Below are 12,837 nucleotides of genomic sequence, written 5' to 3'. Positions count from 1 at the left end.
ACCTAAGCCGAAGGCAGAGGCTTTAACCCACTGAGTCACCAGGCACCCCCATTAAAATTTTTAAAAACTAAAAAGTCACAATATTTTTATATCACTGAACATTGTTTGCAACATTAAGGGTATCTCTGTTGTGGCTCACTAATGAGTAGATAGGTTATGTGTTGTAGATTCATTCTGTACCCAACCAAATACTATTCTATTCTGTGTTTCTGTTAAATTAGAAAAATCCAAGCAAAATCGTAATTGGTTGATGAAAGGCAGCGAGTGTTTTTGGCTCTTGGTTCTGAATACTCAGATTCAGTGTGACCCCTGCAGTTGTAAAGAGATTTCTCACTGAAGGTTATTTTCAGAGCTGTGTCAGTTGCTAAGCTAATGACCATTATCATAATGACCATTAAAAACTTGAGAAACAGGGGTGCCTGGGTGTCTTTGTTAAGCACCCGACTCTTGATTTTGGCTGTGGGACATGGTCTCAGGGTCTTGGGACTGAGCCCCACATCAGGCTCTGCACTTCGCCAGGGGTCTGCTGGAGAGTCCCTCTCTCCCTCCGCCTCTGTCCCTCCTCTGTCTCTCTCAAAAACAAATACATTTGATTTGCCCTATTTCCCACAGCACATGGAAAGGATGTCTACTCTGTGGCCAAAAATTGCGTGTAGTTACATAGATGCTATTTCTTAAACGCTGAATTATGACCAGCATATGTGTTTCAACCACCAGCTGTCTTCTGTGAATAAAGTAGTGTATAAATCTGCAGTTAGGAGATACATATTCTCATTGTTTGGCAGGACTTCTTGCTGTACAGGTAACTGATTCTCTCAGAACTTCTAATACACGTTTCTCAGTTTCTGTCAGAGTTCACAAAATAATCATTAAATGGGGGGGGGATCCTCTTTTGTAGTATGGGTTTTCAGTGATAGACACGTAGGAACTTGTCTGCCACCCTCCCTCCTCTAAGTATTGCACATAACCAGAGTTGATTCAGACTTAGCACACGAGCATGTTCATCCAGCAGTTAAGTGACATAGCTACTGTGTGCAAGCGTGACGGTAATTACTCTTACATCCTGTGCCTTTTTGGTTCTGGGATACCCCAAGGTGTCATATGGTAAGTATATGTTGGAAATTATTTGATCTGTTATCTCTTACAGCATAATGTTTATCATCTGCGTGGCTGGTTTTACAGGCCCCTCAGCAGTAGTATATCTTTTTTTTTTTTTTTAATGCGCATTCACAGTGAGGAGCAGAGAATCTGGATGGTATCTTTTCTGTTTTAAGAATGAAAATCTTGGGCGCCTGGGTGGCTCAGTAGGTTAAAGCATCTGCCTTCAGCTCAGGTCATGATCCCAGGGTCCTGGGATCAAGTCCCGCATTGGGCTCTCTGCTCAGCGGGGAGCCTGCTTCCCTTCCTCTGTCTCTGCCTGCCTCTCTGCCTACTTGTGATCTCTGTGAAATAAATAAATAAAATCTTAAAAAAAAAAAAGAACAAAAATCTTCAGATTCATATAAGAAAGCATTATGTTCTTGTATAGAAAGATTCTGTTGGTTTTTCAAAACGATTATTAGGTTTTGTTGGAATATGACCTAAACGTTTCCATGGCTTCCTATTATCATTATTTGGTGAAGTTTCAAAGTGGAAAACAGAGGAATATAGGGTAAATGAATACAAGTCTAAAAAAAATTAGCTTTTAGATAGTCACTTTTTTTTTTTTTTAAGATTTTTTATTTATTTAATTTATTTGTCAGAGAGAGAGAGAATGAGAGCGAGCACAGGCAGACAGAGTGGCAGGCAGGGTCAGAGGGAGAAGCAGGCTCCCTGCCAAGCAAGGAGCCCGATGTGGGACTCGATCCCAGGACGCTGGGATCATGACCTGAGCTGAAGGCAGCTGCTTAACCAACTGAGCCACCCAGGCGTCCCTAGATAGTCACTTTTATATGTTCTAGTAATATGTTCATTTTTTAGGTTTGTGTGGTATTTGCATTAAATTGTATTCCATTTGCATTAGAGACTTTTTTTTTTTAAGATTTTATTTATTCATTTGAGAGAGCACAAGCAGGAGGAGAGGCAGAGAGGGGGAGAGAGAGAAGCAGACCCCCTGCTGAGCTGGGAGCTCAACTTGGGGCTCCATTCCAGGACCTGGAGATCATGACCTGAGCCACCCAGGCACCCCTGGAGTCTTGTTCTTGATCTAGGCTGAGCATTAATTCTCAGTTATCTGTTTCTATTTTTATCAATACCTTAAGCTTTAGGAAACCAACTTTGAGCCATTTCTTTTTTTGATTGGAGATATAGTGCAACACAATGAAAAGAATGGAAACTTTAATAGATGCAAACAATAATATTCCAGTGACGTAAAAATACTTCAATTAAGATAACTGAAGAGTTAAAGAGTAAAGAGTAACACAGGCCTTAGGGCATCTGCCCAGCTTTTAAGAAAATAATAGCTATTACGATGAGGATGATGAGATCTCTGTGGAAGTCAGATTTAATCTAATATTTCATAATTGTGAAATATATGTAAAGTATATAGATTCCTTTTTCCCTCTAAATATTCCAGACCACTGATGAACAAGTGATTTATAGATCATAATCTGATAAATAATGGCTAATACTCCATTACTGTTTCCTAGTTTAAATTTTATCTAAATCCTATTATTATAGAGCCATTGAGCAGTATCTTTCTTAAGGATTTTGAGTATCTCTCAATCTATCCTGTATTATTAGTTCTGCTACTGTCCTGGATCGTTCCTATCAGGTATAGACAAGCTCTAGAACCTAGAGATTTTGTTAACCATGTCAACGACGACAAAAAGTATTATCCCCACATTCTTTTCCAACCTTTATCCCATTTCGTTCTTGCCACTTACAGCACAATTTCTCGAGTTTTCACTAGTCACTGTCTTCACTTCTTTACCTTCCTAAATTCTTAGTTTTTAATTAAAGCTACAAAATACTTACAAAATATGCATAAAGTATAGATGAAGGATAACAAACACCAGCTACTCTCCGTTACCATTGATTTTGAACATTACGGGTAACTTTCAAGTTCCTTGTATGCCATGCCTGGCTCCAGTTTCCTTCTCTTATCTCTTAGAAACAATCACCATCCTGAATTTCTTAGAGTTTCCTATATATTTATATTCCTGGAAAGTAATTATTTTAATATATATTCTATATGATATAAATATATATGATATATATCTTATTTATATTCCTGAAAGTAATTATTCTACGGGTATCAAATTATACTGTGTGTATTCTTCTGTGACTGTCCTCTGTTTCTGGGATTAATTTATGTAGTATGTAGCGGTACTTCATTTATTTTCGCCGTTGTATTCCATGGTATGAATATACCAGTGTCCCCATCTTGTTACAGACAGGTGGGTAACACCGAGTTTGCTTGCTACCCCGTACAGTGCTGCTTTGTGCATCTAGGTTAAATGGTACAGCAAAGTCCAAGTTTTGGGAAGGTTTTCCTTCTGATCTGTTGTGGATTGATGCTTTTATAAAATGCACTAAAAACATTTCGGCCAATGTTAAATTGCTATAAAAATCCCTAAGCCTGTACTGTTCATTTCTTTATCTTATTGTGGGGCACACTTGGAGTCACACTGCTTTCCTACATTTGTACCTGCAGAATTCCTGGCTCATACATCGTCTGCGACCCAGGCAAAAATTGTGTTTGCTCAAAATCACTAATCGCTAGGTGTTCAGATTAAACAGAATACAGTCTGCTAGCAGTTTATGACTTTCACTGTATGTTTTTTCAGTTGCTAACCTGCAGGGGATTTCAGACAAAGGCCTCCAAGAGCAGTTGGAGTAGGGCGTCCATAACCTCTCATGTTGCTGCAGCTTCTAAGCAGGCAAACCTTCAACACGGTGCACTCAGACCATAAGTTAATGGTGTTTCTCTCAGCAAGAAGCCGGATGACTTTATGTCCCTATTTCTCAGCCTTATTTTTATTATCATTCCCTTCCCAATGGCCGTTGTAGACATTTTTTCCCCTCAAATCATTCTTCCTCCTCCATGAAATTTCAGTACTGTAGATTGACAGTCTCTCTGCTTCTGTACCTGTGATGTTTGGAGACCTACAATCATTTTATTATTTTTAAGATTTGTGTGCGTGTGTCCTAAGAACCAGTTTTCACCTGCTTGGGAGTGATAGCACTAACTTAAGAATGCATAATATGAATAGAGGTCTGGTTCTGGCAGTAGACTACAAGCATTTAAGAAGATAGTATTTAATTATAGTTGAATGAAATGGGGAGCAAGGAAGACTCTGTGTTAAGAAACTGTCCTAATGAAAATAGGCTTGATTTAGCAAAAGATCAGCTTCTATGTAGACCCATGAATTGGAAAAGTGAGGACTAGGCATTTGTCACTGTTTAATGACATACTTTGTAGAAGACATGTGGAAGTATGGATTGGAGGACAGTAGTTAGGCAAGTTTGCAGATTTAGAATGCAAATTAGTGATTTGATGCATATCTCCTAGGTAATGTTTGGTGACCGATCATGTGGCTCTGACTTCACACCTGTCTGTCCTGTGCTTTTATTGGTGACTTAAGAAAACCTCAGGTTTGGGGTACCTGGGTGGCTCAGTGGGTTAAGCCTCTGCCTTTGGCTCAGTTCATGATCTCATGTTCCTGGGATCGAGCTCCACATTGGGCTCTCTGCTTGGCAGGGAGCCTGCTTCCCCCTCTCTCTCTGCCTGCTGCTCTGTCTGCTTGTGATCTCTCTTTCTCTGTCAAAATAAATGAACAAAATCTTTAAAAAAAAAAAAAGCAACACCTCAGGTTTACAAATGATGAAAGGAATGGTCACTATGCTAGTTGACATCCTCAATCTCAAAAGAAAAATTAAGGACAGAAGTAAAGTATTGCAGTTGGGTCTAAAATACCAATTGTAGGGATGCTTGGGTTGGCTCAGTTAAGTGTCTGCCTTCAGCTCAGGTCAGTCCTGGGATCAAGACCCATGTAGGACTCCCTGCTCAGCAGGGAGTCTGTTTCTCCCTCTCACCCTGCTCCCGAGACCCCCTGCCGTGTGTGTGTGTGTGTGTGTGTGTGTGTGTGTGTGTGTTTGCTCGCTCACTTGCTGTCTCTCTTTCAAATAAATAAATCTTTAAAAATAACAATTGTGTGAGAGTGGACAAAGTGGAACATAGAAATACCAAGTATAAAAGAAACTTAGGGATTTAAGTTATGTTACTCTTAAAAAAAAATTATTTATCTTAGAGAGGGAGAAAGAATGTGGGGATAGAGAGAGAGGGAGAAGTATATTCTGGGTTGAGTTTGGAGTCCTATGCAGGGCTCAATCCCAGGATCCTGAGATCATGACCTGAGCTGAAATCAGGAGTCTGCTGCTTAACTAGCTGAGCCAGCCAGGTGCCCCAAGTTACATTACTTTTAACATGAGTGTTCTGAGAAAGTGATTAACATCTTAAACTGCATTAATTAATGTTTCTAGAATCTAGAATGTATTCTGGTCACATCACAACCTGAAATAATTATGTCAGGATTACACTTAGAGCCATATAAAATACTGCATAAATTTAATGAGTCTACTAATATTCATGAACTACTTTGCATGTAGTTATACCATGTCCATTCTGTGGGTACTGGTCCATGGGTTTTAGATGTAGTTACAGTATGTTGGGATATTCTTTGGGGGAGAAATAGTTTTTTTTTTTTTCCGCTAGCAAGAGATGACCTTTTGCAAGGATGTTGACAGGGAGATGGTGATAATGACAACTGACAATCTTTTGAGTGATTAAGGGTGGGTATGTCCTCTAAAATAGGGGTCAGCAAACTGTAGCCCACCGACCAAATCCAGCCAGCAGCCTGTTTTTGTAGGGCTTTTCAGATAGGAATGGTTTTCCATTTTAAGCATTGTAAAACAAAAAGATGATGTCGCAGTGACCTTAGGCGGCTTCCGTAGCCTGAAATATTTACTATCTGTCCCTCTATAGAAAAAAAAAATATGCCAACTCCTGATAAAATATTGGACCAGTGATAGAGTAGATAACCCTTTAAGATCTTGTGCAGACAGGAGACAGAAGACCAAGGATAAAAAACAACACAGATAGTTCACTATTCAGGTGCACCTGGTAGCTCAGTCCATAAGAACATGTGACTCCTGATCTTGCGGTTGTGAGATGGAGCCCCTGTCGGGGGAAGAATTTACTTGGAAAAAAAATAATAGTTCAGTATATAGAAATCAGGTGATTGTATTACAAATTAGGTTTAAATTAGAGAGTAGGAAGCTATGTAGAAAATTGAGATTATTATCAATTTATTTTGGCAAAAGGAGACCTTTTTATTAAAGAGAAATTTATGATTAATTATAGATAGCAGTTATAGATTGCTAAATTAAAGCTAATGTTTTCTCCTTGAGCATAGTGACTGTTGGAAAGAGAAGTGGCCAGAAAGCTTGCCGGGAAGAAAAAGGACAGGAAAATACTAGCCTGGGACCAAGAAGTTATCATGGATAGCCTATAAAGGAGACAAACAGGAAAACGGTCACTAATTATCTACATATCAAAAGGGTTGAGTGTTGCTGTTTATAATCTGTTGCTTTATACTTAATCTAACCTCAAGGACAAGCTTTTTTTTTTTTTTTTAAGATTTTATTCATTTATTTGATGGAGAGATCCCACGTAGGCAGAGAGGCAGGCAGAGAGAGAGGGGGAAGCAGGCTCCCCGCTGAGCAGAGAGCCTGATGCAGGACTCATCCCAGGACCCCGAGATCATGACCTGAACCTAAGGCAGAGGTTAACCCACTGAGCCACCCAGGTGCCAAGGACAAGCTTTTTAAATTGCTTTTGCAAGAACTGCCTTATTAGTAAGGAAATAGCACCACCTACTGGCGTGGTTTAGAATGATAAGTGATGATCCTTTGAAGATGGTGGGAGGAGGGAGAATGTCTGATGATTTGTAATTCTTCTTGTATTTTTAGTAACTAAGTGTTATTTTGATTTGTATTTTCCTTTTTGTGGTAATGGATATTTTGAAGGTTAATATACCTTATTATAGTGGCTTTATTCTGACAATTTTCTTGATTTCCTAATCACAGAGTATATAATTCATGGAATATTCTTTCTATAGATAATTTTATTCTCACATTTCTAGTTGCCCCCCCCAAACAGTAAGCTGTCTTTTAGGGACCTGTAATTGAAGATGTTCTATTTCCTCTCGACATATATTTGTTTATTTCTGATTTTTAACTAAGTGTTTTATTTTGTTTTGTTTTCCAGATGATTCTTTGGGATTGGGACTTAAAGCAATGGTATAAACCTCATTATCAGGTAAATATAGTAAATATCACTAATGTCTGAAATGAAACTTTTTTTAAATTGAAGTATAGTTGACACATAATGTTAGTTTCAGGGATATTGTAATGAAACTTTTGGCATTTTGTTATTTTTAATTTTTATTTATTCATTTTACATATATATTTTTTAAATTTTAAAAAATATTTTAATTATTTGAGAGAACATGACGGATGGTGGAAAGGGCAGAGGGAGAGGGAGAAGCAGGTACCCTGTGAGCGGGGAGCCAGATACAGGGCTTTGATTCTGGGCTTGATTCTGGGACCCTGGGATCAAGACTTGAGTCTAAGACAGACACTTAGCCAACTGAACCACCCAGGTACCCTGAAACTTTTGATATTTTATGCAAGTTATATTCATGAGATTTCTGTTCATAAGATTTTCTTTAACTGAACTAAAAGAACTGTCTTCTAGGTAATTTTTAAAAATATATATATTTTAATCATGAGGGGAAGAAGAAAATGATAAGAAACCATACTTGTGTAAGAGTTATTTTTTTAAATGTTGGTAGTATAATCTGGGCTCAGAATAAACGAATAATTCTATACTAAGCATGAGATTTTTTTTTTTTTTTTCTGATTGTGGGCAACTGATTCACAGAGCGGGGGAAATAGATTAAAGGCCATATATGAGAAGAAGTAAAACATTTGGCAGAATATTTTACTAGGGAAACAAAACACAGTGTTTGGGGGTTTTTTTTTGTTTTTGGTTTTCGGTAAAATTTCAATTAAATTATACATACAAAAAAGTGCACAACTTCATGAATTTTCACAAACTAAACATTCCACATAACTAATATCCATTTCAAGAAATAGAACTTTACCAGCATTCCAGAAATCTCACTTATGTACCATTCTCGTTATTGACTGTATCCCCAAGGATGATGTCCCCCTGACTGATGTAGGAAAGATGTTAGGATGGAAAGAAGAAGGCCAAGAAAGAATTCTTGAGACATCTTTGGTGCAAAAAGGCGATTTTATTATAAAGCATGGGGATAGGACCTGTGGGCAGAAAGAACTATACTGGGGTCATGAGGAGTGGCCCATTGTATACTTCCACGTTGGGAGGGGTTGGGGTAGTCTAAGTCTCTAAGGAATTTTGAAAGCAAGGTTTCCAGGACCTTGAGGGGGCTAGCTGTTGTTAGGAAAAGGTCACGTATTATCATCTAATAAAACCTTAGTCATGAGACCCTTCAGATGTATATTGGTGCGATATATGCTGGGGGGTTTAGAGATAAAAGAAATTTCCAAGGAATTTTTATATGTTAAAGTAGACTTACAGGATGCTGGGGGGTGGGAGGGATAGAGGGTAGGCTAGGATTGCCTTTCACCCTTAGCAAAGTATTAACATCGAGTCAGTTGAGCCCTAGAAGAATGTCACTTTGCCTTTCAAGGATTTGTCAATGGGCTTAGGTAGTAAGGAAATTTAATTTTTCTTCTGCCTTTGCTTATTTATGAACTTTATATATATAAATGGAATCATATAATATATACTTTTAAACTTTTTTGATCACTTAAGTAATATATATTAATATCAGAAGAATTAAAAATAGAAGTATAAGAGAAAAAAGAAGAATCACTCCTAAATACAAGCAGTAACTATGTTAATTATGTTAACTTTTGATGTATATCTTTACAGATCTTTTCCCACTGTATTGAAATGTGTATGCATTCTAGTCTACAAAAAATATGTTATAAATTATGTAGAAATATATATAACATAAATATTAACAAAATAAAAAATTATTAATGTAAATATTTATATAATTAATTATAAACTATGTTATATATAATATGCTGGTTTGAAACCTCATGGTTTCCACACTAATAGATACACATTAATAAATACCAAATCTCTGTTCTTTATATTTACAGAAACATTACTCTCTTTATTAGATTTATTTAGTTAGTTGTCTCTATCCCAATTTTTGAAAAAAGTGCTTTCTGGCTGTCAGGAAGCAAGAATTTCTATCCCGTTAAACCTCCTGTAATTGGACTAAGAATCAAACTGATATAAGACAGATTAATAGGAGAAAATGAGATTTAATAGGCATCCTTATAGGCAATCCACATAAACGTGAAAATTCCAAAGACAGTCTGGGAAAATAAGGCATATATGTCATTCTCAGCTAAGGACAAAAAGGGGACAGGGGTCTGAGACTTCAGAGGAAAGGAATGTAATTCCCAGGTTGGTTAGAAGAACAGATGTTTGGTCATTAGATGTTTGCCCTGCCATACAGGTGGTTCACTCAGATAGAATTGATCTCTGCTGGGGTGCCTGGCTGGTAGAGCATGTGACCCTGGATCTCAGGGTTGTAGGTTCGAGCCCCACATTGGGTATAGAGATTATGTAATATCCTTAAAAAATTTTTGTCTCTGCTAATAACCTTTATCCGGGGAAAGACCCTCAATTTAGATTCTTTTGTATATTTAAAGGAGGGGCAGAAGTTTTTCTTAAGGCGGCAGGATCTCAAGTGCTTTCAGCTCAAAATAAGACAAATGCCAAAGTGGCACATTCTGGGAGGGCCTGTCTTGAACCCCTTCCCAGCTATTTTCAGTAGTGCCGCTGGCACTCTGGGTGTCTTTTGTTGGGTGTATATCTTAGAGTGGATCGCTGGGTCATTGGGTTTGCATGCATATGTAGAGTCCCAGTAGTTAGCTCTCAGTTTTCCAAGCACTTATATATCAATTTTTACCCATCATCAGCCTTTGAGAGTTCCAGTTGCTCCACATCCTTGTGAACACTTGGTAGAGTCTCTTTTAAATCCTTCTGCTAGCTGTGCAACAGTGTATCATAGTGCTTTTAATACTTGCATTTCACTGATGACTCAGCAGGTTGAGGATCTTTTCATATGTTAATTGGGTGGGGTCTTTATACTGATTTACTTGGTGATCTGTAGGATTTGTTTATGTAGTTTGGAAATGTGTGTGTGTGTATATGTGTGTGTGTGTACACATACAAACGCTATATATGTATGTACATGTATACATACAGATTCATAAAAGTGTATATAAGTATAAAAGCATATATATATGTGTGTGTATATATATAGAATGTAGCTAAAATGGGTGGGTTTTTTTTTTTCTAAGATTTTATTTATTTGAGGGACACCTGGGTGGTTCAGTGGGTTAAAGCCCCTGCCTTCTGCTCAGGTCATGATCTCAGGGTCCTGGGATCGAGCCCTACCTCGGGCTCTTTGCTTGGCCGGGAGCCTGCTTCCCCCTCTCTGCCTGCCTCTCTGCCTACTTGTGATCTCTGTCTGTCAAATAAATAAATAAAATCTTAAAAAAAACCACAACGATTTATTTGCGAGAGAGAGCATGAGTGGAGAAGGGCAGGCAGAGAGGGAGAAGCAGCTCTCTGCTGAGTGTAGATCTCCATCCCCTACTCCAGGATCATGACCTGTGCCGAAGGCCTATGCTTTACCAACTGAGCCACCCAGGCACCCCAAAATGTGTGTGTGTTTTTTTAAAAAAGTCCTTTCCTAGTCTGATTTATCATGATGTCTTTTGATGAAAATATCACCAATGCTTTCTCTGGATACCTTTTATCAGATTAAGGAAGTTAAAGAAAAATTAAGTAAGTTTCATTCTAATCCTAGTTTACTAAAGACCTTTATTTTTCTCTTTTTAGTCATGAATGGGTGTAGAGTTTTTATCAAATGCTTTTTCTGCATCTATGGAAATTATTCCTAGATTTATTTTTTTCTGTTTATTCTATTAATGTGGTGAATTATATTGTTTAATTCTGTGCCTGTGTTAAACCATTTCCATATTCCCAGAATAAAGCAAATTTGATCAAGATATTTAAAAACTATTATTTTTATTAAAATATTAAAAATTAAAAAACATTTTAAAATATACATGGATATGTGTGTGTGTACACACACACACACACACACCCCACTGGATTTCATTTTTTTTTTTTAAGATTTTATTTATTTATTTGACAGACAGAGATCACAAGTAGGCCGAGAGGCAGGCAGACAGAGAGGAGGAAGCAGGCTCCCTGCTGAGCAGAGAGCCTGATGCGGGGCTCCATCCCAGGACCCCGAGATCATGACCTGAGCCGAAGGCAGCGGCTTAACCACTGAGCCACCCAGGTGCCCCTGGATTTCATTTTTTGTTTTGGAATTTTGAATCCATGTTTACGACAAAATTGGCCTATAATTCTTGTTTTTCATAATGTTCTTGGCATGTTTTTGGCATAAAGCTTATAATGGCCTCATAAAATAAAGTGAGATATTCACTCTCTGTTACCAAGAAGCATTTGGTAGGATTGGTATTCTTTCTTTAATGTTTGCAAGAATGCTGTGGTGAAGCCATCTCAGTTTTGGAGCTTTTTTTATGAACAAATGTTAAATTATGGATTCAGTTTCTTCAGTAATTTTAGGCATGTTCAGTTTTCTGTCTGTTCTTGTAACAGTTGGGTTAGTGGTGCTTTCTAGGAACTCCTTCTTCTGTTGTTCCCTCCAGCCTTGAGACTGCTGGAAGCTCTATTTTACTTTCAAAATAGAAATCTGTTTGACAATTTTTGCCTGCTTTCTCCATCTCAGCTGCTGTTTGCAAATTGGCAAATGCCTTCAGGGGAAAGCAGCTCTGAAGTCAAGCTTGCTGCTTTTTCTTCTCTCTGAGATCCTGCCTGTCTTGCTAACCCTGATGTTTCAGTCTTCCAGCCTCCTGTGACTACAGAAAGCTCCGCTCCTGATTCTGGCCTCTTAACTGCTCTCTGTTCCGTAGCCTCTCTTCCCTGGGCCCGTTACAAGTCTGTAGCAGAGACCTTGATGGGGAAAGTAGCACAGGGTGGCGGAATCATTTTAATTTATTAACTCTTGAGTTCTTGTTCTTTCAAGGCCGGACTGCTTGACTGTTCTCTGAACAGCCTTGAAATGGGTGCTACTTTTATTTATTTATTTGGCAGAGAGAGATCACAATTAGGCAGAGGGGTAGGGGGAAGCAGGCTCCCCGCTGAGCAGAGAGCCCGATGTGGGGCTTGATCCCAGGACCCTGGGACCATGACCTGAGCTGAAGGCTGAGGCTTAACCCACTGAGCCCCCCAGGTGCCCTACTATTTTTATTTTATTTCAGCTTTTCTAAACTATTCTAGGCAGAAAAGTTCATTTGATATAGCCTCCTTGCTAAAAAATAAGGCAACCCTCTTATGTCACTCGAACATTTCATCACCTATACATTGGGAATAATACCAGTTTCCTCAGAGGGCTGAGGGTTTCTTACAACCCTTGCCTAACAGCAAGAGGTGACCCAGCAGAAGGTGACTCAGGTGGGCTCATTCCTTCCCCAAGATAAAATGAGTGTCCTGCCAGTAACACCAAGTGAGTCTAGTTGGTCTAGCAGGGGGAAACCGGTCAGGAGCTGCACTGACAATAAGAGGTCAAGGGAGGGATTCCTATTCCCTACTGAGCAGGAGACCCCCTTTACCCAGAGACTGGGATACTGCCATGACATGTGTCTAGTCCTGAAGTTGCTCTTTGTGCCTGTGGCCTGGAGACTCTC

The 12,837-nt window shown here is 38.6% G+C and overlaps 1 protein-coding gene across 1 annotated transcript in view; it reads left to right on the top strand.

Annotated features, from left to right (window-relative positions):
* The window catches only part of PDE3B (phosphodiesterase 3B), a 179,656-nt gene that overhangs the window by 104,802 nt on the left and 62,017 nt on the right, over positions 1-12,837 (top strand). The window contains exon 2 of the mRNA XM_004752027.2: positions 7,250-7,300. Coding sequence (XP_004752084.1) covers positions 7,250-7,300 — 51 coding nt within the window. The remainder of the gene's footprint in view (positions 1-7,249; positions 7,301-12,837) is intronic.

This window comes from Mustela putorius, unplaced genomic scaffold (assembly GCF_011764305.1).
Source record: "Mustela putorius furo isolate JIRA1106 unplaced genomic scaffold, ASM1176430v1.1 tig00003859_pilon_pilon_pilon, whole genome shotgun sequence".
NCBI lineage: Eukaryota > Metazoa > Chordata > Mammalia > Carnivora > Mustelidae > Mustela > Mustela putorius.
The sequence above is the reverse complement of the archived record's forward strand: the minus strand, read 5'-3'. Positions and strand labels throughout refer to the sequence as shown.